At 46.2% G+C, this 24,254-nt stretch overlaps 1 protein-coding gene across 2 annotated transcripts; it reads left to right on the top strand.

Annotated features, from left to right (window-relative positions):
• The first annotated feature begins 14,593 nt into the window (after positions 1-14,593).
• Positions 14,594-23,746, top strand: NDUFS5 (NADH:ubiquinone oxidoreductase subunit S5). Of its 2 annotated transcripts, XM_031012624.2 has the most exons (3): positions 14,594-15,208; positions 17,527-17,744; positions 23,523-23,746. In XM_031012624.2, exons 2-3 carry the CDS (start codon positions 17,529-17,531, stop codon positions 23,625-23,627), a joined length of 321 nt encoding a protein of 106 aa, XP_030868484.1. In that variant the 5' UTR covers positions 14,594-15,208; positions 17,527-17,528; the 3' UTR covers positions 23,628-23,746. The 2 variants fall into 2 exon arrangements, with proteins under 2 accessions (XP_030868484.1, NP_001266485.1); NM_001279556.1 differs by lacking the exon at positions 14,594-15,208 and having other exon boundaries at positions 17,529-17,744; positions 23,523-23,627.
• Positions 23,747-24,254: the final 508 nt, after the last annotated feature.

Below are 24,254 nucleotides of genomic sequence, written 5' to 3'. Positions count from 1 at the left end.
GGTAGTCACTTGTTCCTAAAAGAGGAACATAGCAGTGGCTGTAATGGGAATGGCTCTGCAGTGGGCTAGTCACACCAAAATAAAGAAAGGGCAGCTGTGGGAGCCATCAGAAGCTGTGGAGGCTGGACTGGTAATGGGGAATGCTGCCCCACTGAAGTCTTGTTTTAGAGATCAGTGTGATGTGCTCACTTAACTATGAAGTGTCAGTCCCCATTCCAACTAAGTGGCTCCTGGCTGGGAAGTAGAGTAGGTTTCTCTAAGAAAAATGACACCTGCTCACCACCCCCCCTCCCCCACTATACCACATTGTTGTTAGGCTATCATATAATGATAAGGTTGCCCTCTGAGGCCACAAGATAAGACCAAACCACCAGGGCTGGGTTTTGGGATCCCCTCTAAAGAGACCACACATGTTTGTTTAGTGTTTATAATCTAGAGAAAAGACAACTGGGACAGAAAATGGGAACCTGGAAGGTAGGTCTCAGACTGGTGAATGAATTTTTCCCTAGACCTTGATTTCCAGAGCCTGAATTTAAGGGCACTCCCAGGTAGAGAAATGTCTTTGTCCCATGGAAATTATAGACCAAGGAAGACGTCAACCTATAAAAACGTATAAGGGTCTCTCAGGAACAGTGTTTTCAGAATATCTGGTGAGCTAGTTAATTTTTTTCTCTATTTTAATTCCAGTTATTATCCTTGATAAAGTCTTAAGCTTAAGAGGAAAAAGTAAGTGTCCATCCTTGGGTCAGAAGTTAAAAGGAAGATCAGAGCTCCTAAGGCAGTGATAATTGTTAAGATCTTCCAAAGGGGAAGACCATCAGAGAGTACAAGAATTTAAGCCAGCGGGTGGCGCACGCCTGTAATCCCAGCACTTTGGAAGGCTGAGGGGCAGATCACCTGAGGTCAGGAGTTTGAGACCAGCTTGACCAACATGGTGAAACCCCATCTCTACTAAAATACAAAAATTAGCCGGGCGTAGTGGCGGGCGCCTGTAATCTCAGCTACTTGGAAGGCTGAGGCGGGAGAATCAACCTGAAACCATGAGACGGAGGTTGCAGTGAGCCGAGATTGTGCCATTGCACTCCAGCCTGGCAACAGAGTGAGACTATGTCTCAAAAAAAAAAAAGGATTTAAGCCAACCTTTCAAACCTGGTGGATCTTCTTACCATGGAGGATTGGTTGGCTAGCATAGTAGTTAAAGGACTGACTGCATGTTTGTAGCTCTGTAGTTTGGTTTCTTCTCTGCCACTAATTTGGTTATGTCAGCCTTGCCAGGTTACTAAACTTGCTGAAACATGGCTTCCTTACCTGTAAAATCGAGGTTAATAGTAGGTTCATATTGGGTTTTGTTTTCAAATGCAAGAAATCATCCATGTAAAGAAAGTATTTAGCACAGCTTAGGGCATAGACTATGCACTTTACAATGTTAGAGCAGGTTTCTTTATAGTAGTCTTCGTCAGACCTGGAGACCCAAACTTTTGTGTCCCAAGTAGTGATTCTCAGCTTTCCAATATGAATAGCCCCTTGTTAACATAAAGATCTCACTTTTTCTTACTAGAATTTGTACCTTTAAGTGTTTGATTAAGGAAATAAAAGATGAATGACAAATAAATTTGGTAATGCCTTTCTGTGAATCTGTATTCAGTATGTTTTGTATGTTAATATAGCAGGGTCATACAAAAACTGGCCTATTTTTGTAAAGTTTTGTAGAAACACTGCTACACCTATTCATTTGTCTGTGGCAGCTTTCACACTGTAACTCCAGACTTGAGTAGAGTAGGTGCTACAAAGACCAAAGCATGGGCCACAGAGCTGAAAATACTTACTCTGTGTCCTTTTAAAGAAAAGTGTGCTGGCCTTTGCACTAAAGCATGAAGAAACATTTGGGAAAAAGCACACAGGCTGGGCACGGTGGCCCATGCCTGTAATCCCAGCACTTTGGGAGGCCGAGGCAGGCAGATCACCTGAGAATGGGAGTTCAAGACCAGCCTGGACAACATGGAGAAATCCCATCTCTACTAAAAATGCAAAATTAGCCGGGCGTGGTGGTGCATTCCTGTAATCCCCGTTACTCAGGAGGCTGAGGCAGGAGAATCACTTGAACCTGGGAGGTGGAGGTTGTGGTGAGCTGAGATCACACCATTGCACTCCAGCCTGGACAACAAGAGCAAAACTCTGTCTCAAAAAAAAAGAGAGGAATGTGGCTCTTGAAGAATCTTTCTAGTCTCATCTTCCCTGTCCCCTTAGACACACCTTCAAAGATCCTTTTTCTTTTGGTTTGGCTTGTCCTTCCCCCTCACTTTACCTAATCCAGCCCAATTCCATAGCCACTGCTGGTTCCTTTAACGGAGGAGGAAAGTGGGATGACATAGATTCTCTTAAACCTACCTATTTAAAGGCATTAATTAGCGTTTGCATGCACTACTTTAAAATTTTCCTCTCAATTGCTTGAGTCCAGGAGTTCGAGGTTACGGTGAACTATGATTTCATCATTGCAGTCCAGCCGAGGCAACAGAGAGAGAGACCCTCTTAAAAAAAAAAAAACTTGTTCCTCTCAGACTCTGTCCCTAGCATTGACTCACCCCATCATTTTTTTTTTTTTCTTGAGATGGAGTTTCAAGAAAAAACTCCAGGCTGGAGGCAGTAGTACAGTCTCGGCTCACTGCAACTTCCACCTCCCGGGTTCAAGCGATTCTCCCTGCCTCAGCCTCCCAAATAGCTGGGATTACAGGCACCCGCCACCACACCCAGCTAATTTTTTGTATTTTTAGCAGAGATGGGGCTTCTCCATATTAGCCAAGCTGGTCTGGAACTCCTGACTTCAAGTGATCCACCCACCTTGGCCTCCCAAAGTACTGGGATTACAGGCACGAGCCACCGCGCCCGGCCTTCACCTATTATATCTATTCTTGTCTTTTAAATAGTGAGTGACTTCACAGCTCAGTCTCTTTGTTCTGAACTTCCATTCTGAGTCGCAACCCAGGTACACCGTAGGAAGGGCGGGATCACGTTATCCTGTCCCTGAACATCAACTACTGAGACAGCTGATGAGGCTGGCTCGGTGTGTGATGGAGGCCCCCTCAGAGTCAGCAGAGCCAAGCGTACAGCGCACATCAGGCAGAGCAGGCCAGAGGCAGGGAAGACACACTGGGGCAGGGCCAGTGGGCACATCTGGACCACCTGCGAGGGCTCTGCAGGGAACCGTGACTACAGGCCAGTTGTGAGTAGTCCCCTGCAGAGGCTGCCCACCCAAGGTTTGGTTGGGGTGGAACGTGATGACAGCACATACACTAAGAAGGTGGGAACCGGGGGCTGGGCACAGTGGCTCATGCCAGTAATCCCAGCACTTTGGGAGGCCAAGGCGAGTGGATCACCTGAGGTCAGGAGTTCGAGACCAGCCTGGCCAATATCGTGAAACCCCATCTCTACTTAAAATTGAATTTAAAAAAACTGGGGGCCAGGCCCGGTGGCTCATGCCTCCCAGCACTTTGGGAGGCCAAGGCGGGTGGATCATGAGGTCAGGAGATCGAGACTATCCTGGCCAACAGGGTGAAATCCCATCTCTACTAAAAATACAAAAACTAGCCAGACGTGGTGGTGGGCACCTGTAGTCCCAGCTACTCAGGAGGCTAAGGCAGGAGAATCGCTTGAACCCGGGAGGCGGAGATCGCGGTGAGCAGAGATAGCGCCACTGTACTCCAGCCTGGCGACAGAGTGAGACTGTATCTCAAAAAACAAAACAAAACAAAACAGTGGGAACAGGGTTGTCACCTACCTAGCAGGGCTCTGAGAGAGCTGGGCAGGCCCAAAGTGGCTTGAGAAGGTAAGAGAAAAATCCTGGCCTGCACTTGGGGTCACAGAGTGGGGGCCCAGGGGGAGTTCCTGCTGAGGGCAGGGCCTTGCCAGGCTTCGGTCTCCATCCAGTGCCAAAGGTGGGAGCTCCCAGGCTGTCAGCATCTCCAGATGAGGGCAGAAGGGAGAGGCTTAAACTCAAGTCACATGTCCAGCAATGGAGTCCTACGGCCACACCGTCTGGGAAGTGAGGAGCGCCTCTGCCCGGCTGCTGTGCAACCCTCCAAGTGTGAAGTGACAGCCTTGTGTGTGATCTTTCTGCCCTCCCCAAGTTTGCATTTTCGACATTAAAGTTTACTTTTTAATTATGTTTTAAATTGGAGAATTAAAAAAAATAGTGACTTAATGAATTATGTGGCTACTCTTCCTCTTCCCCGATTTTCAGTATTCTACCTGAAACTCTTTCCTCTTAACTCCCAGATCAAATAATTTTAAGCCTTCTGTAGGCTGTCCCTCTGCAGCCAAAATCAGCGATTCAGCAGTCCTCATCCTAGAGAAGATCACAATCTAGTGGGCAGAAGACTCCTTACTTTGGTAAGTGTTCTTTGGGTCTGGACAGAGAGAGGGCAGGGTGTTTCCTGGGGAAGGTTATTCAGCTGCCCTGGCAGGTTCCCTCCAGGTAGTGTAATTACCCTCATCTGTGTTCAGGAATCTGACTCACTAATAAAGCTATATTGGTCTATAAAACCAGACTCCTGGCCAGGTGCGGTGGCTCACGCCTGTAATCCCAGCACTTTGGGAGGCCGAGATGGGTGATCACGAGGTCAGGAGTTCAAGACCAGCCTGGCCAAAATGGTGAAACCTCGTCTCTACTAAAAATACAAAAAAATTAGCTGGGCGTGGTGGCACGTGCCTGTAATCCCAGCTACTCCAGAGGCTGAGGCAGAGAATTGCTTAAACCTGGAGAGGCGGAGGTTGCAGTGAGCCGAGATCACACCACTGCACTCCAGCCTGGGTGACAGAGTGAGACTCCGTCTCAAAAAATAAGTAAATGAATATATAAAAATAAAAAAAATAAAAAATCAAACTCCAGTGTGTTAATTTATGATGAAAATATATGTCAGGTAGACTGGTCCTTTGGCCTTACTAGTTTATTTTCTTCATGTAATCATACTGCTTGGGAAGCTTAGTTAAAGTTGAAAGGCAGCTCTATAAATCAAAATGAGAGGAGTTAGTTGTTCTAGGGATGGGATGTTTACCAAAATCGAGTTACCCCTCCCACCATGAGCCTGGCTCAGTCTCTCCCCAACTCATTTTGACTCAGTGATTCCTGATTGTTTCACCTGTTCAACTTGATATTTCCTCCACCCCCAAATGGCACAATCTTAGATGTCACTTAGATGATCGCTCTGGTTTCCATTATATTCCAGCCCTTAAGACCCGTTTGTTTTTCACATTACTTCGCTTCTCTGCTCTGTTGTGTCCGTCCTACAGCCGAATTACCAGGTTAGGAGTAGGGAGACTCTCCAAACACCATCTTCCCCAAATGTGCTACCCAGCTTATTCAAATCTATGTGGCAGTGGTACCAGGATACAGACCTAAATAAAGTTCCCAATGTGCTAAATTATAGATGGCCTACCTGTAGAAGGGTACTGTGAGAGCTTTTCTCAGGTTATGACTAAGAGGTGTGTAAACATGAGGGAACCTTACAGGTCAAGGACAGAAATCCCGTGAATGCAGACCCAGGAAACCTTTAGACGGCTCTGCCTACAACCTTACAGACACCCTGTGCATGCAGCAGCTGAGGCTTGTTCAGAGGGGTGGGACTCAGGGCCTTGCATTAGCACTTCCAGCCCCGCTTTGTTACCCTGGGAGCAAGGCTATGTTGGGAAGAATAGCTAGTCCTATTCCACTGGGTGTCGGGGCCTCGGGATCCATGAAACGGAAAACAGCAATAGCGTGGGCTTGCCTCTCTACACATGAAGCCCTCCTTTGATTTCAGTATAAAAACACCCATGAAGCAATGGATATACAGATCCAGGCAAAGAAAAGGTAAAGCTAGGGAAGGGGGGAGGGGACAGCAACATTACCTCGCTTGTGACATAGGGAGCAACAAAATGCAGGCAGCCGCCAGTGGCACGCAGGCTCAGTTCTAGCAGGGGGTACTCTGGGAGTTTTAGTTTCTCAGCCTTTGCAGCCAAGGAAGACTGACACCTACATCCTTGCACCCCTGTCATGCATACAGCAAGACTGTATGCAGGGCCCAGTGGAGGAGGCTGGGGAATCATCATTTAACAATATCTATAATAGACATTTACAGGGCTGGTGGGATCTCAAAAAGGCCTGTAAATGCCTGAGGAATTCAGGAAGTTTTCACCAGAAAATGACGTGATAAACTGGATCTGAATGGATTAGGCATTTGCCAGGGAGACGGTGGGAAGGTAGCAGCAAGTGGGTGGGATCGTTCCAGGCGAAGAAACTGCTTCTACAAGCTTGGAGCGTGAAAGCAATTGTGGATGGCTGAGAACACGAGTTTGAGTGGGGGCAGTAAGCAATGGGATCTGAGGATTTAGAAATGGGTGAATGATCTTGAATGCCAAACCGAAGAATTTTTACCTTTTCTTGAAGCATTGACACACAGCCGGGGCAGAATGAATGGCTCCCTTCTTTGTGTTTCATTCATCTTTCTGTAACAGAAGATCACTGGCTACAACATTTTGATTGTTTCTTCATCCCAAGAACCCAAGCGCCATGGAAGTGTTGTTGTTTTCATAAGTTATTAGGGTACAGGTGGTATTTGGTTACATGAGTAAGTTCTTTAGTGGTGATTTGTGAGACTTTGATGCACCCATCACCCAAGCAGTATACACCGTACCCTATTTGTAGTCTTTTATCCCTCGCCCCCCTCCCGCCCTTTCCTCCAGGTCCCCAAAATCCATTGTATCATCCTTAAGCCTTCGCGTCCTCATAGCTTAGCTCGCACATATCAGTGAGAACATACGATGTTTGATTTTCCATTCCTGAGTTACTTCACTTAGAATATTAGTCTCCAATCTCATCCAGGTCACTGCAAATGCCATTAATTCATTCCTTTTTATGGCTGAGTAGTATTCCATCATATATATATATACACCACAGTTTCTTTTTCTTTTTTTTTTTTTTTGAGACGGGAGTCTTGCTCTGTTGCCCAGGCTGGAGTGCAGTGGTGTGATCTCAGCTCACTGCAAAGTCTAAGCCTCCTGGGTTCAAGCGATTCTCCTGCCTCAGCCTCCTGAGTAGCTGGGATTACAGGCACGTGCCACCACGCCCGGCTAATTTTTCGTATTTTTAGTAGAGACGGGGTTTCACCGTGTTAGCCAGGGTGGTCTCCATCTCCTGAACTCATGATCCGCCCACCTTGACCTCCCAAAGTGCTGGGATTACAGGCATGAGCCACTGCGCCCGGACCACAGTTTCTTTATCCACTCGTTGATTGATGGGCATTTGGGTTGGTTCCACGTTTTTGCAACTGAGAATCGTGCTGCTATAAACGTGTGTACAAGTATCTTTTTCGTATAATGACTTCTTTTCCTCTGGATAGATACCCAGTAGTGAGACGCTGGATCAAATGCTAGTTCTACTTTTAATTCTTTAAGGAATCTCCACATAGTTTTCCATAGTGGCTGTACTAGTTTACATGCCCACCAGCAGTGTAGAATTGTTCCCTGATCACCGCATCCATGCCAACATCTACTGCTTTTTTATTTTATTTTATTTATTTTTTTAGAGACAAGAGTCTTGCACTATCCCCCAGGCTGGAGTGCAGTGGCGTGATCTTGGCTCACTGCAACCTCCAACTCCCAGGTTTAAGCGATTCTCATGCTTTAGCTTCCCGAGTAGCTGGGATTACAGGCGCCTGCCACCACGCATAGCTAATTTTTGTACTTTTACTAGAGACAGGCTTTCATCACGTTGGCCAGGCTGGTCTCAAACTCCTGGCCTCAGGTGATCTGCCTGCCTTGGCCTCCCAAAGTGCTGGGATTACAGGCATGAGCCACCATGCCTGTTTTTTGATTTATTTATTTATTTATTTATTTATTTATTTATTTATTTTTTGAGACGGAGTCTGCCTGTGTAGCCCAGGCTGGAGTGCAGTGGCGCGATCTCGGCTCACTGCAAGCTCCGCCTCCCGGGTTGACACCATTCTCCTGCCTCAGTCTCCCCAGTAGCTGGGATTACAGGCGCCCGCCATCACGCCCGGCTAATTTTTTGTATTTTTAGTAGAGACGGGGTTTCACCGTGTTAGCCAGGATGGCCTTGATCTCCTGACCTCGTGATCCACCCGCTTCCGCCTCCCAAAGTGCTGGGATTACAGGCATGAGCCACCGCGCTCGGCCTTTTTTGATTTTTTTATTACGGCCATTCTTGCAGCAGTATAGTGGTATCGCATTGTGGTTTTGATTTGCATTTCCCTGATCATTAGTGATGTTGAGCTTTTTTAAATATGTTTGTTGGTCATTTGTATATCTTCTTTTGAGAATTGTGTATTCATGTCCTTAGCCCACTTTTTGATGGGATTTTTTTTTCTTACTGATTTGTTTGAGTTTGTTTTTGTTATAGATTCTGGATATTAATCCTTTGTCAGATATAGATTGTGAAGATTTTCTCTCACTCTGTGGGTTGTCTGTTTACTCTGCTGGCTGTTCCTTTTGCCATGCAAAATCTCTTTAGTTTAATTAAGTCCCAAGTATTTGTCTTTGTTTTTATTGCATTTGCTTTTGGCTTCTTGGTCATGAAATTCTTGCCTAAGCCAATGTCTAAGTTATTTTCTAGACTTCTTATAGTTTCAGGTCTTAGATTTAAGTCCTTAATCTATCTTGAGTTGATTTTTATTTAAGGTGAGAGATGAGGATCCAGTTTCATTCTCCTACACATGGCTAGCCAATTGTCCAGGCACCATTTGTTGAAAAGGTGTCCTTTCCTCACTTTATGTTTTTGTTTGCTTTGTCAAAGATCAGTTGGGTGTAAATATTTGGGTTTATTTCTGGGTTCTCTATTCTGTTCCATTGGTCTATGTGCCTATTTATTTTATTATTATTATTATTATTATTATTATTATTATTATTATTATTTTTTGAGATGGAGTCTCGCTCCCGTCGAGCAGGCTGGAGTGCAGTGGCGTGATCTTGGCTCGCTGCAACCTCCACCTTCCAGGTTCAAGCAATTCTCCTTCCTCAGCCTCTTGAGTAGCTGGGATTACAGGCGTGCACCACCACGCCGGGCTAATTTTTTTATTTTTAGTAGAGATGGGGTTTGGCCATGTTGGCCAGGCTGGTCTCAAACTCCTGACCTCAGGTGATCCACCTGTCTCGGCCTCCCAAAGTGCTAGGATTACAGGTGTGAGCCACTGCACCCGGCCTATGTGCCTATTTTTATATCAGTACTATGCTGTTTTGTGACTATGGCCTTATAGTATAGTTTAAAATCAGGTAATGTGATGCCTCCAGATTTGTTCTTTTTGCTTAGTCTTCCTTTGGCTATGCAAGCTCTTTTTTGGTTCCATATAAATTTTATAATTTTTTTTTTTAGAATTGTTTTTTCTAATTCTGTGAAGAATGGTGGTGGTATTTTGATGGGGATTGCGTTGATTTTGTAGATTGCTTTTGGCAGTATGGTCATTTTCACAATATTGATTCTACCCATCCATGAACATGGGATGTGTTTCCATTTGTTTGTGTCATCTATCATTTCTTTCAGCAGTGTTTTGTAATTTTCTTTGTAGAGGTCTTTTGCCTCCTTGGTTAGGTATATTCCTAAATATTTTATTTTATTTTTTGCAGCTATTGTAAAAGGTGTTGAGTTTTTTTTGTTTGTTTTTGTGGTTTTTTGTTTTTGTTTTGTTTTTGTTTGTTTTGAGACAGAGTCCCATTCCATTGCCCAGGCTGGAGTGCAATGGTGTGATCTTGACTTGCTGCAATTTCCGCCTCCCAGGTTCAAGTGATTCTCCTGCCTCAGCCTCCCAAGTATTTGGGATTACAGGCACCTGCCACCATGCTCAGCAAATTTTTATATTTTTAGTAGAGACGGGGCTTCACCAAGTTGGCCAGGCTGGTTTCAAACTCCTGACCTCAGGTGATCCACCCACCTTGGCTTCCCAAAGTGCTGGGATTACAGGTGTGAGCCACCACGCCCAGCCTCCCTCCCTCCCTCCCTCCCTCCCTCCCTCCCTTCCTTCCTTCCTTCCTTCCTTCCTTCCTTCCTTCCTTCCTTCCTTCCTTCCTTCCATTCTCTCTGTCTCTCTGTCTCTCTGTCTCTCTCTCTTTTTGACAGGGTCTTGCTCTGTCACCCAGACTGGAGTTCAGTAGCTCAATCATGGCTCACTGCAGCCTCAACCTTTTGGGCTCAAGTGATCCTCCTGCCTCAGCCTCCTGAGTAGCTGGGACTACAAGCAACACACCACCATGCCCAGCTAATTTTTTAAAAATTTTTTTTGTTGTTGTTGTATTGACAAGGTCTCACTATGTTGCTCAGGCTGGTCTCGAACTCCTGGGCTCAAGCAATCCACTTCAGCCTGCTAAAGTGCTGGGATTACAGGCATGAGCCATCATGCTTAACCCTGCATGGTATTTCTGAGGAATGATATGATGAAATCTGTATTTTAGGATGACCAGTCATGCAGAACAGATTGAAGTGAGGAGTTAGGAGACAAGAAGGAAGATAAATTGGAAATTTGTTGAAGGAATATTTGACAGAACGTGTGCTGTAATTAAATACTAAATGAAAGAAAAGGAAAAGGCAGAATACAACTCCAGGGTTTGCTGCCTAAGTGGCTGGGAAGATGACACCATCAACAAACAAGAAAGGGGGCAGGGGACTGGAAAAGGTAGTGATAACTTACTTGCCACTAGCACTTTGTGGGCAAGGGCCGTGAGTTACCAGTTATATAATCCTGCAGTATTCAGCTGGACATACAAGAGGTCTTCACAAAGTTTATGAAAAATGTGTATTATGAAAAAACTAGGCATAGATTTCAAAAAATTTTTGCACCAAAATAAATTTGTACTAACTTGTTATAACATGTCTGAGCAGGATCTACTTTGAGGCACTATGAAGGATAAGACATTAGTTTGAAAAGAGCCCCTATAAGAGCAACATGAATTCTGCTAAAATTGAAGCAAGAACAAATATCAAGTTTATGGTTAAGCTTGGGTGGAAGAATGGTGAGATCATTGATGCTTTACGAAAAGCTTATGGGGACAATGCCTCAAAGAAATCAGCAGTTTACAAATACATACATTGTTTTTTGTTGTTGTTGTTTTTTGAGAGAGAGTCTCACTCTGTCACCCAGGCTGGAGTGCAGTGGCGTGATCTAGGCTCGCTGCAGCCTCTGCCTCCCAGGTTCCAATGATTCTCCTGCCTTAGCCTCCCTGGGTAGCTGGGATTATAGGCGCCTGCCACCACACCTGGCTAATTTTTGTATTTTTAGTAGAGATGGGGTTTTGCCATGTTGGCCAGGCTGGTCTTGAACTCCTGACCTCAGGTGATACACCTGCCTCAGCCTCCCAAAGTGCTGGGATTACAAGCATGAGCCACCGCACGTGGCCAGATAATTTGTTTTAAGAAGGGATGAGATTAGGCCGGGCTGTGCCTCTACTACAGACTCCTATTATTTATTTTCTTTAAGAATACTTGGCCAGGCGTGGTGGCTCATGCCTGTAATCTCAGCACTTTGAGATGCCGAGGCAGGCGAATCACCTGAGGTCAGGAGTTCAAGACCAGCCTGGCCAACATGGTGAAACCCCGTCTCCACCAAAAATACAAAAATTAGCTGGGCATTGTGGCGGGCGCTTATAATCCCAGCTACCTGGGAAGGCTGAGGCAGGAGAACTGCTTGAACCCAAGAGATAATCCCAGCTACCTGGGAAGGCTGAGGCAGGAGAACTGCTTGAACCCAAGAGGCAGAGGTTGCAGTGAGCCGAGACCGCGCCATTGCACTCCAGCCTGGGCGACAGAGCAAGACTCCATCTCCAAAAAGAAACAAAATAAAGAAGGGATGAAATGATGTTGAAGATGAAACCCACAGTGGCAGACCATCCACATCAATTTATGAGAAAAACATTTTGTGTCCTAACTGAAGTGGATTGACAACAGCAGAAATAATAACCAATACCATAGGCATCTCACTTGGTTCGGCTTACATAATTCTGACTGAAAAACTAAAGTTGAGCAAACATTCCACTTGGCAGGTGCCAAACCATCATGCCCAGATCAGCTGCAGAGCTTTCAATGGGAATTTTAAACAAGCAGGATGAAGATCCTGAAGCATTTCTTTGAAGAATTGTAATAGGAGATGAAACATGGCTTTACCAGTACAATCCTAAAGACAATGCACAATCAAAGCAATGGCTACCAAGAGGTGGAAGTGTCTGGTCAAAGCAAAAGTGGACCAGTCAAGAGCAAAGGTCATGTCATTCGTTTTTTTTGAATGTTCAAGGCATTTTGTTTATTGACTTTCTGGAGGGCCAAAGAACAATAACATCTGCTTATTATGAGAGTGTTTTGAGAAAACTAGCAAAAGTTTTAGCAGAAAAATGCCTGGGAAAGCTTCACCAGAGTCATTCTCCGCTATGACAATGTTCCTGCTCATTTCTCTCGCAAACAAGGGCAATTTTGCAAGAGTTTTGATGGGAAACCATTAGGCATCCACCTTACAGTACTGATTTGGCTCCTTCTGACTTCCTTTTGCTTTTTTTTTTTTTTTTTTTTTTTTGAGACAGAGTTTTGCTCTTGTTGCCCAGGCTGGAGTGCAATGGTGCGATCTCGGCTCACTGCAACCTCTGCCTCTCCAGTTCAAGTGATGCTCCTGCCTCAGCCTCCTAAGTAGCTGGGATTACAGGTGCCTGCCACCACACCCGGCTAATTTTTTGTATTTTTAGTAGAGACAGGGTATCACCATGTTGGTCAGGCTGGTCTTGAACTCCTGAACTCAGGTGATCTGCCTGCCTCGGCCTCCCAAAATGCTGGGATTACAGGCATTAGCCACTGCACCTGGCCCTTGTTTTCTAATCTTAAAAAACTCTTTCAAGGGCACCCCATTTTTTCTTAGGTTAATAATGTATAAAAGAGGCTGCCTTATCCTTACAAGCAGCCTGCCCTCAACTCTCTCTCAGAGTGTTAAAAAAAATGTATAAAAGGGCCAGGCATGGTGGCTCATGCCTGTAATCTCAGCACATTGGGAGGCCCAGGCAGGAGGATCACTTGAGCCCAGGAGCTGGAGACCAGCCTGGGAAACATAGAGAGATACTGATCTCCACAAAAAAATTTTTTTAAAGTATTAGCTTGGCCGGGTGCAGTGGTTCACGCCTGTAATCCCAGCACTTTGGGAGGCTGAGGCGGGCAGATCACGAGGTCAACAGATCTAGACCATCCTGGCCAATACGGTGAAACCTCGTCTCTACTAAAAAAAAATACAAAAATCAGCTGGGAGTGGTGGCACACACCTGTAGTCCCAGCTATTCAGGAGGCTGAGGCAGGAGAATCGCTTGAACCTGGGAGGTGGAGGTTGCAGTGAGCCAAGATTGCACCACTGCATTTCAGCCTGGCGACAGAGTGAAGCTCTGTCTCAAAAAAAAAAGAAAGAAAAAGAATTAGCTGGGCACAGTGGCATGTCTGTAGTCCCAGCTACTTGGGAGGCTGAAGCAGGAGGATTGCTTGAGCCCTGGAGTTTGAGGCTGCAGTGAGCTATGATAGCACTACTGCACTCCAGCCTGGGTGATGGAGTGAGACCCTATCTCAAATAAAATAATAATTATAATAAAGACTGCCAGGCACATGGTGGCATGCACATGTGGTCCCAGCTATTTGGGAGGCTGAGGTGGGAGGATCGCCAGAGCCCAGGGAGGTTGAGGCTGCAGTGAACTGTGATTGCACCACTGCACTCCAGCGGGGCAATGGGAGTGAGACTCTGTCTCAAAAGTAATAATTATATATATATATATATATATATGTTCTAGTATTTTTTTCCTCCCATACCTCCAATGTATAATATCTCATGCACCCTGTGGTCCACCCCCCGAAGACATACACACAACACTTTAGAGTTTCTGATGTAGTCAAAGGGAGTCATTGGAGGTTCTGGAACAGATGACAGGCATGGTAGCAGTTGATTCACAAACTGAAAGCTGAGACATCAAAGAACTGCGACTGCCTTGGAATGTTTCCCATGTGCTAGCCACCGCCTCAGTGCTTTATACATAAATCAGTTAATCCCTATAGCAACCCTCCATTGTGAATACCATAATTATCTTAACAGATGAGGAGACTGAGGCACAATGATGTTAAGAAACTTTCCTAGAGTCACACGAAATTGGTGGCGGCCTACTTTTTTTTTTTTTTTTTTTTTTTTTTTGAGACTGAGTCTAGCTCTGTCGCCAGGCTGGAGTGCAGTGGCGCGATCTCGCCTCACTGCAACCTCCGCCTCCCGGATTCAAGCGATTCTCCTGCCTCGGCCTCCCCCCACTAGCTGGGATTACAGGCACTCGCTGCCACACCCAGCTAATTTTTGTATTTTTAGTAGAGACAGGGTTTCACCATATTGGCCAGGATGGTCTCGATCTCCTGAGCTTGCGATCCGCCCACCTCGGCCTCCCAAAGTGCTGGGATTACAGGCCTGAGCCACCGCGCCCGGCTGGGGGCCTACATTTGACCCCACGTGGTGGTTTGGGCTCATAGTCCATGTGCTTAACCACTAGTGGGTAGGCAGGGAGCCAGTGTTCTTTCTCTCCTGTGACTTTGGTGAAGTCTCTCACCAGTCAGTGTTGTCGTGAGCATGCTAGGCAGAGTGCAAGAAAGGAGCAAGAACTCACTAATGGCTAGGCCTTCCCTGTGTCTCTATAATTGATGGGTTTGGTTTTTTTTTCTTTCTCTTTCTCTACCTCCTCTCTCTCTTCTTCATCCTCTCTCTCTCTCTCGCTCTCCCCCTGAGATAAGGTCTTGCTCTGTTGCCAGGGCTGGAATGCAATGGAATGGTGTGATCATGGCTCACTACAGGCTCAATCTCCTGGGCTCAAGGGATCCTCCCACCTCAACCTCCTGAGTAGCTGGAACCGCAGGCATGCACCACCTCGCCCGGCTAATTTTTTATTTTTTGTAGAGAGGGGAGTTTCGCCATGTTTCCCAGGCTGTTTTCGAACTCCTGGGCTGAAGTGATCTTCCTCCCTCAGCCTTCCAAGGTGCCGGGATTGCAGACGTCAGCCACCGTACCAGGCCAACGGGCTCGGTTTCTATGGTTTTCTGGGGAGACGGCTGAGGGAAGGTCGGCTTCCGGCGTCGCGCTGCAAACGTCGCGCTGAGGTCATCCTTTACGGCAGGCATCCGCGTCGCTAGCTAGTCGTTCTGAAGCGGCGGCCAGAGAAGAGTCAAGGGCACGAGCATCGGGTAGGTAGGGGCTGCTTATGTCCGCGCGGCAGCTTAGCTTAAGGACCTTCCTTCCGAGGTCTGTTTAACCGGTTTCCTCTTGGCTTGCTGTGTGTCCCCTTCTCCCTAGACCTGAACTCAGGGCGTGTTCCCTGCCCTCCCAGGCCGCTTCACCTGCACAGCTAATGGCACCGAAGCCTGGAGATTGCCGCTCTCTCCACTTTCCACATTTGTTTAGGTTTTTGCCGGACTAATGTTTTGGCTTTCTGTTTCTTAACCTAAAGTCTACGATCCTTATCCCAGCTTTCCAGGCTCTGCGTGATTTCGGCCCCGCCAGCCTCCTGAGCTCATTTCATTCTTTTCACCGTCATGCACGCTGCGCTCCATTGTCCCCCAAACAGCCAGCACTTCCTGCTGTATGTAACTCGGGCTGTTGCCCAGCTGGAACACTCTGCCCACTGATCTTCACTTGGCGAACTCGCAAGCCATGTTAAAGGCATTTTCAAGTCTTCGGGCAGAGTTCGTGCTTCCTCCTTCGAGCTCTTTCTTACCCACTTGAGTTCCTTGCAGTGTATTCCCAATTCCGAGTGTGTGTCTCTGGTGCTTACGTTGGAGCTGCTTTCCCCCGCATCTGAGTGCCTGGAACGTAACTACTCAGTAAATGATGACTGAGGGATGGGAAGGAACTTAAGAAGTTAAATTCACCTTTTTGTTGAGATGGAGTTTCGCTCTTGTTGCCCAGGCTGGAGTGCAGAGTGGCGCGATCTCGGCCCACTGCAGCCTTTGCCTCCCGGATTCAAGCGATTCTCCTCCCTGAGACTCCCGAGTAGCTGGGATTACAGGCATGCGCCCCCACGCCCGGCTAATTTTGTATTTTTTTAGTAGAGACAGGGTTTCGCCATGTTGGTCAGGCTGGTCTTGAACTCGCGGCCTCAGGTGATCCGCCCGCCTCAGCCTCCCAAGGTGCTGGAATTACAGGCGTGAGCCACTGCGCCCAACTAAATTCACCTTTAAATCTACCATGAGTACACATTTATATTGATATTTGTGGGTGTGCGTGCACTTCCTTTCAGTCATCTTAGGTAGTCAGGGTTTGTTTTTGTGTGTGTGTTTTTACATTTAACATTATTATGTATTTGCATGTAAATTTTTTTCGCTACTGTCTGTAATAGTCTACAAAGTAAGTCTTAACCCATTTCTTTCGCTCTGGTTTTTTTTTTTGAGACAGGATCTCACTTTGTTGCCCAGGATGGATGGAGTGCAGTGGCCAGGTCATAGCTCACTGAAGCCTTGAACTCCTGGCCTCAGTCTCCTGCCTCAGCCTTAGGAGTAGCTGGGACTACAGGCGCACATACCACCACAAGTGCCTTTTTTTTTTTTTTTTTTTTTTTTTTGAGACAGAGAACCTGACCAAAGGATCCAAATTCTTTTTTTTCTTCTTCTTCTTTTTTTTTTTTGAGACAGAGTCTCGCTCTGTCGCCCAGGCTGGAGTACAATGTCGGATCTTGGCTTATTGCAACCTCTGTCTCCCCGGTTCAAGCAGTTCTCCTGTCTCAGCCTCCCGAATAGTTGGGATTACAGGCATGTGCCAACACGCCCAGCTAATTTTTTTGTATTTTTAGTAGAGACGGGATTTCACCATATTGGCCAGGCTGGTCTTGAACTCCTGACCTCAGGTAATCCACCCGCCTTGGCCTCCCAAAGTTCTGGGATTACAGGCATGAGCCACCGCGCCTGGCCCACAAGTGGCTGATTTAAAAAAAAATTTTAGGCCAGGCACAGTGGCTCACACCTGTAATCCCAGCACTTTGGGAGGCCAAGGCGGGCAGATCACCTGAGGTCAGGAGTTCAAGACCAGCCTCGCCAACATGCTGAAACCCCATCTCTACAAAAAATACAAAAATTAGCCGGGCGTGGTGGTGCGCACCTGTAGTCCCAGCTACTTGGGAGGCTGAGGCAGGAGAATCGCTTGAACCCCGGAGGAGGAGGTTGCAGTGAGCCGAGATTGCACCATGCGCTGCAGCCTGGGTAACAGATGGGGACTCCATCTCACGTGGTAGGTGAGCCACCGCTCCTGACCTAGAAAGGATTTCTATGCATTGTTCTTTAGTTGTAGTTCTCTTTTCCTTGAGTTTTGAAAAAGCGCAAAAACTGCTTATCTGCCATAAACTGGAAGAACCTATTTAATGAAAAAGTTTGGTGAGAAGAAATCAGGAGAAAAATATCAAACAGTGTTCTAGAGGGCTACTTAGCATGATTATCTAATTTTTTCTTAGAAATTTCTCAGTTGATTGCCCTCTTGTGGTATTTTACTAATTTTTTTAAATCTTCCATTACAGCCATGCCTTTCTTGGACATCCAGAAAAGGTTCGGCCTTAACATAGATCGATGGTTGACAATCCAGAGTGCTGAACAGCCCTACAAGATGGCTGGTCGATGCCATGCTTTTGAAAAAGAATGGATAGAATGTGCACATGGAATCGGTTATACTCGGGCAGAGAAAGAGTGCAAGATAGAATATGATGATTTCGTAGAGTGTTTGCTTCGGCAGAAAACGGTAAGGAAATGATGGAGGTGGAAGCTCAATTACTTTCTTGTTCCTTTGGGATTCTTTTTTTTTTTTTTTTGAGACGAAGTCTCACTCTTGTCCCCTAGGCTGGTGTGCGATGGCGCCACCTCGTCTCACTGTAGCCTCTGCCTCCCAGGTTCAGGCGATTCGCGTACCTCAGCCTCCCGAGTAGCTGGGATTATAGGCACCTGCCACCACGCCTGGCTAATTTTTGTATTTTTAGTAGAAACGGGATTTCACCATGCTGGCCAGGCTGGTCTTGAACTCCAGACCTCAGGTGATCCGCCCCCCTCGGCCTCCCAAAGTAGTGGGATCACAGGCATGAGCCACCGTGCCTGCCCTCCTCTGGGATTACTCTTAAGTGTTTTTAGTGGGTCATTGAGCAGTGGCTTGCCAAATGTGAATTGGCAAAGCTTTTCTGGTGAAATACCTTTCCTACTTTGGTACCATGATGAGGAAATTAAATGCCTTCAGATATGAGGATGGTCCATTGTTCCTCAGCATTCTTTCTCTTCTCCCAAATTTTCCTTAGTATTTTACCCTGCTTTAGCCACCAGGTTAGAAATTGCATGTGTGTGTATACCCATTTTTTCAGTTGGCTGTGAAGCAGAGAATATCAACTAGTTTTGGATGTTGACCCTTGAAAATCTTTGGGTGAAAATATTTCAAATCCTTTGAATCCTCATTGGAAAAGAGGTTTAACCTTGCAAATTCATTACATTCAACATCTTTGGATTCATTCCACTCTGAAGAAGATGGAGGTGTTAATGAGATTGCTGTACATGAGCGTGAACAACAATGCAGTGGAAAAGGGATGTTAACAGCTTAGTGTTCACCTCCTCAAAAGTTGAATGAGTTGGCCAGGCACGGTGGCTCACGCCTGTAATCCCAGGACTTTGGGAGGCTGAGGCGGGTGTATCACGAGGTCAGGAGTTTGAGACCAGCCTGGCCAATATGGTGAAACCCTGTCTCTACTAAAAATACAAAAATTAGCAGGGCGTGGTGGTGGGCACCTATAGTCCCAGCTGCTCGGGAGGCTGAGGCAGAAGAATTGCTTGAACCCGGGAGGCGGAGGTTGCATGGAGCTGAGATCGTGCCACTGCACTCCAGCCTGGGCGACAGAGCGAGACTCTGCCTCAAAAAAAAAAAACCAAAAAAACAAATAAAAAAAAATCCCCTGCAGTGGCTCATGCCTGTGATCCCAGCACTTTGGGAGGCCAAGGTGGGTGGATCACCTGAGGTCAGGAGTTCAAGACCAGCCTGGCCAACATGGTGAAACCCCGTCTCTACTAAAAATACAAAAATTACCTAGGCATGGGGACAGGGGCATGTAATCTCAGCTACTCAGGAGGGTGAGGCAAGAGAATCGCCTGAAACTGAGAGGCAGAGGTTCCAGTGAGCTGAGAACACACCACTGCACTCCAGCCTGGGCGACAGAGCGAGACTCCGTCTCAAAAAAAAAAAAAAAAAAAAAAAAAGATGGCCAGGCACAGTAGCTCACTCCTGTAATCCCAGCACTTTGGGAGGCCGAGGCAGGCGGATCACAAGGTCAGGAGTTCGAGACCAGCCTGACCAACATGGTGAAACCCCGTCTGTACTAAAAATACAAAAAAATTAGCTGGGTGTAGTGGCTGGCGCCTATAGTCCCAGCTACTCGGGAGGCTGAGGCAGGAGGCTGAGGCAGGAGAATGGCGTGAACCCGGGAGGCAGAGCTTGCAGTGAGTCGAGATTGTGCCACTGCACTCCAGCCTGGGCGACAGAGCGAGACTCTGTCTCAAGAAAAAAAAAAAAGAAAAGAAAAAAAGATTTTGATAAATTGACACCAACAGGAGGCATTGTAGTAAGGTGGAAAGAACATTGGATTGGGAGTTAGGAGAGTCAGGTTCTGATGCTGGTTCTGCCACCACTCATTTGTTGTTGGTTGGTTAATTTTAATTTATGTTTTGAGACAGCATCTCACTCCCGTCGCCCAGGCTGGAGTGCGGTAGCGTGTTCACGGCTCACTGCAGACTCAACTTGGGTTCAGGTGATTCTTCCACTTCAGCCTCCCAAGTAGCTGGGACTACAGGAGTGCACCACCACGCCCAGCTAATTTTTTGTATTTTAGTAGAGACAAGGTTTCACCATGTTGCCCAGGCTGATCTCGAACTCCTGAGCTCAGGTGATCTCCCTGCCTTGGCCTCCCAAAATGCTGGGATTACAGGTGTGAGACACTGCACCTGGCCCTAATTTTGATTTTATTTATATAAAATAGAAATGGGGTCTCCTTGTGTTGCCCAGGCTGGTCTCAAACTCCTGGGCTCAAGCGATCCCACATTGGCCTCCCAAAGTGCTGGAATTACAGGTGTGAGCCACCACACCCATCCTGTTAGTCGTGTTTTTGAGACAGTGTCTTGTTTTGTCACCCGGGCTGGAGTGCAGTGGCGTGATCATAGCTTACTGCACCCTCAAACTCCTAGGCTCAAGTCATCCTCCTGCCTCAGCCTCCCAAGTAGCTAGGACTACAAGTGCATGCCACCATGTGCGGCTTTTTAAATTGTTTATAGAGACAAGGTTTTGCTATGTTTCCTTTGCTGATCTTGAACTCCTAGCCTCAAACGATCCTCTTGCCTGGGCCCCCCAAACTGCTGGGATTACAGAAATGAGCCACCACGTCCAGCAAACCACCACTAGTTTTGTGACTTTGAGCAAGTCATTTTCTCTTAGTCTTCATTTCCTTATCTGAAACAATTAAAGAATTGCTCTAAGGTCACTTCCTAATCCTGTGAATTTATGAATAGATAAGTTACCATTTTCAGGGTCACCTTAAGTGAACAGATACCTCCCTGTAAGTGAAGAAGCTAGTGAGTCAGAATTAGAATCAAGTCCTATTGTAAGTTCTTACCATATTATAATGCATGTATTTCTCACAACAATCCTATGAAATGAGTTGCTATTAGTTTCCCCATTACACAGTTAAAAATTTAACTTTGGGAGGCTGAGGCGGTGGATTACCTGAGGTGAGGAGTTCAAGACCAGCCTGACCAATATGGTGAAACCCCCTCTCTACTAAAAATACAAAAAATTAGCTGGGTGTGGTAAGGGGGTGCCTGTAATCCCAGCTACTCAGGACGCTGAGGCAGGAGAATCGCTTGAACCCGAGAGGCGGAGGTTGTAGTGAGCTGAGATCGCGCCACTGCACTCCATCCAGCCTGAGCAACAAGAGTGAAACTCTGTGTCAAAAAAAGAAACAAATGAACAAACAAAATTTAAGGCAAAGAAAAGTTAAGGACATTGCCTGAACTTACATAGCTAGTAAATGGTGGAGCTGGGATTTTATCCTGGCAAGGCTGGCTTCAATACCTATGCTTTTATCCAAAGTTACTGCTTTTAGCTCAGAGAAAGATTTGACATATGGTATTGTCATAGTTCAAAACCATGACTAGTCTTGTGTTGGGAGACTCTAAGATAAATGGTAAGAATGTAGTCTTTTAAAATGGTTAATGTTTATATCAGGGTTTTTTCTTTTTTTTTTTTTTTTTTTTTTTTTGAGACAGAGTCTCGCTCTGTCACCCAAGCTGGAGTGCAGTGGCGCGATCTTGGCTCACTGCAAGCTCCGCCTCCTGGGTTCACGCCATTCTGCCTCAGCCTCCCGAGTAGCTGGGATTATAGGCGCGTGCCACCACGCCCAGCTAATTTTTTGTATTTTTCAGTAGAGACGGGGTTTCACCATGTTAGCCACGATGGTCTCGTTCTCCTGACCTCGTGATCCACCCGCCTCGGCCTCCCAAAGTGCTGGGATTACAGGCGTGAGCCACTCCACCCAGCCTATATCAGGGTTTTTTCTACTGAAGTTATATCAACACTACTTCTTTAAGGTTAATGAGACGTTTAACTGAATATACTAATTTTTCGTATCTTTGTGAAAAGTTAGTCATTGGTTAAAAAAATCATGTCAGAAACTAGTCTAGGCACTAGGAATACAGTAAGCAAAACAGCAAAAAAAAACCTCAGAGTCAGTGGAGCTTGTGCTATAGTGGGAGGAAGAGCAGAAAAATAGCAAGTAAAAATACAGGTGATAATAAGTACTGTGAGGAGAATAAACAGAAGGATAGAAAGTGCTAGGGGCAGGAGCTAGGTGGATGCTACTTTAAATAGTCAGAGAAGATCTCAGCAAAAGAAGACAGACCAGAGACTTAAAGAAAGTGAGCTATATGGTTATGGGGGAAGAATGTTCCATGCAGAGGAAACAGCAAGTGCAAAGGTCCCTGAGCTGACTGCAGGGAGCTAGGGGAATATTAAGAGATGAAGTCACTGGAGTAGGCCTTGTAAACCATGATAAGGATTCATCTTTTTGTCTCAGTAAGATAGCCATTGGAGGGTTTTGAGCAGAGGAATAATGTGATCAGATTTAGTAAATTTTCTGTGTCACAGAATCCAGGGACCAGTTCATTGTTGTGGCTTTGACACACTCGTGTAACATAGTTTTGATTTGTTGAGAAGCAACCAATGCACTGAGTAGAAGAGACAGAATTCAGGACTCAGCGGTGACTAGTGACTGAGTAAGAATCAGGCCTTTACTTCCATATGGGGAAAAGAGAACTCATATTGGCTATTTCTGCTTCATTCATACCCATTGCATAGTCACCAGCAGCAGTGCCACTTCCACATAGAATATGTAAGTGCTTGCCGGGTGCGGTGGCTCACGCCTGTAATCCCAGCACTTTGGGAGGCCAAGGCTGGTGGATCACGAGGTCAGGAGATCGAGACCATCCTGGCTAACATGGTGAAACCCCGTCTCTACTAAAAATACAAAAAATTAGCCAGGTGTGGTGGCGGGCGCCTGTAGTCCCAGCTACTCGGGAGGCTGAGGCAGGAGAATGGCATGAACCCAGGAGGCAGAGGTTGCAGTGAGCTGAGATTGTGCCACTTTGTCGCCCAGGCTGGAGTACAGTAGCGCGATCTCAACTCACTGCAACCTCTGCCTCCCGGGTTCAAGCGATTCTCCTGCTTCAGCCTCCTGAGTAGCTGGGACCACAGGCGCGCGCCACCACGCCTGGCTAATTTTTGTATTTTTAGTAGAGACAGAGTTTCACCATATTGGCCAGGCTGGTCTTGAACTCCTGACCTTGTGATTCGCCCGCCTCGGCCTCCCAAAGTGCTGGGATTACAGGCGTGAGCCACCACGGCCCAACTTTTATTTATTTATTTATTGAGACAAAGTCTCACTCTGTCACCCAGGTTGGAGTGCAGCAGTGCAATCTTGGCTCACTGCAACCTCCGCCTCCCAAGTTCAAGCAATTCTCCTGCCTCAGCCTCCCGAGTAGCTGGGATTACAGATGTGCACCACCATCCCCGGCTAATTTTTGTATTTTTAGTAGAAACAAGGTTTTACCATGTTGGCCCGTCTGGTCTTAAACTCTTGACCTCAGTGATCCACCCGCCTCAGCCTCCCAAAGTGCTGGGATTAAACTTTTGATATTTTAAAAGATTTTAGTATACACAAATATGCCTCTTAAAGGTTTTTGCAAATATCCATATTGCTATATATATTAAGAACATTTTAGTTGTTAGTTTTCAGAGAGGTTATGTATACTAAAAATTTGTTTGAAAGCTTGGGAAGTGATTTCATGTTAATTCTTTAAAGGCGGACTTCATTTCAGAGGCCCCGTAAGATGAAAGGCCTTTTGTAGTTTAAAAATGAGACCAAAATTGATCTGTTTTTCCGGTTCTCACTTTTTGGCACATATCTCCTCCCTCAGTTTAATTACCATTTTCCTTTGACAGATGAGACGTGCAGGTACCATCAGGAAGCAGCGGGATAAGCTGATAAAGGAAGGAAAGTACACCCCTCCACCTCACCACATTGGCAAGGGGGAGCCTCGGCCCTGAACAGAGCAGCTGCTGATGTCTGGAGGCTGATTTTCCTGTTCTCTGTTCCCCACTGGAAAGGTTGTTTACGACAAACCTCCTTGTCAAAGTGTGTAAAAATAAAGGATTGCTCCATCCTATTTGTTCTATTTTCTCTTGGATCATGACTTTCTTTTCTTTTCTTTTTTTGTTTTTGAGACACAGTCTTGCTCTGTTGGCCAGGCTAGAGTGCATTGGCACGATCTTGGCTCACTGCAGCCACCATCTCCCAGGTTCAAGTGGTTCTCCTGCCTCAGCCTCCCAAGTAGCTGGGACTACAGGCATGCACCACCACACCCAGCTAATTTTTGTATTTTTGGTAGAGGTGGGGTTTCACCATGTTGGCCAGTCTGGTCTTGAACTCCTGACCTCATGTGGTCTACCCACATCGGCTTCCCAAAGTGCTGGGATTACAGGCACGAGCCACTGTGCCCAGCCGTATCATGCCTTTCTATACTGAGATTATAACCTATTTTTTAAATTTGATTTTAAAAACAGTTGAAACTTTTAGACAGTTCCTAAAAAATTAGCAGCTATGGAATAATAACTAACATTTAATTAACAGTGTGTACAAGATACTTTAAATGTGTTAACTCATTTAAGAAATGA

This window comes from Gorilla gorilla, chromosome 1 (assembly GCF_029281585.2).
Source record: "Gorilla gorilla gorilla isolate KB3781 chromosome 1, NHGRI_mGorGor1-v2.1_pri, whole genome shotgun sequence".
Classification (NCBI taxonomy): domain Eukaryota; kingdom Metazoa; phylum Chordata; class Mammalia; order Primates; family Hominidae; genus Gorilla; species Gorilla gorilla.
The sequence above is the reverse complement of the archived record's forward strand: the minus strand, read 5'-3'. Positions and strand labels throughout refer to the sequence as shown.

Bases quoted from the DNA above. Each gene is read 5' to 3' on its own strand.
- NDUFS5 (XM_031012624.2), top strand. From the start codon at position 17,529: ATGCCTTTCTTGGACATCCAGAAAAGGTTCGGCCTTAACATAGATCGA. The intron at 17,745-23,522 runs GTAAGGAAATGA...TTCCTTTGACAG, and splicing joins GTTTGCTTCGGCAGAAAACG to ATGAGACGTGCAGGTACCAT.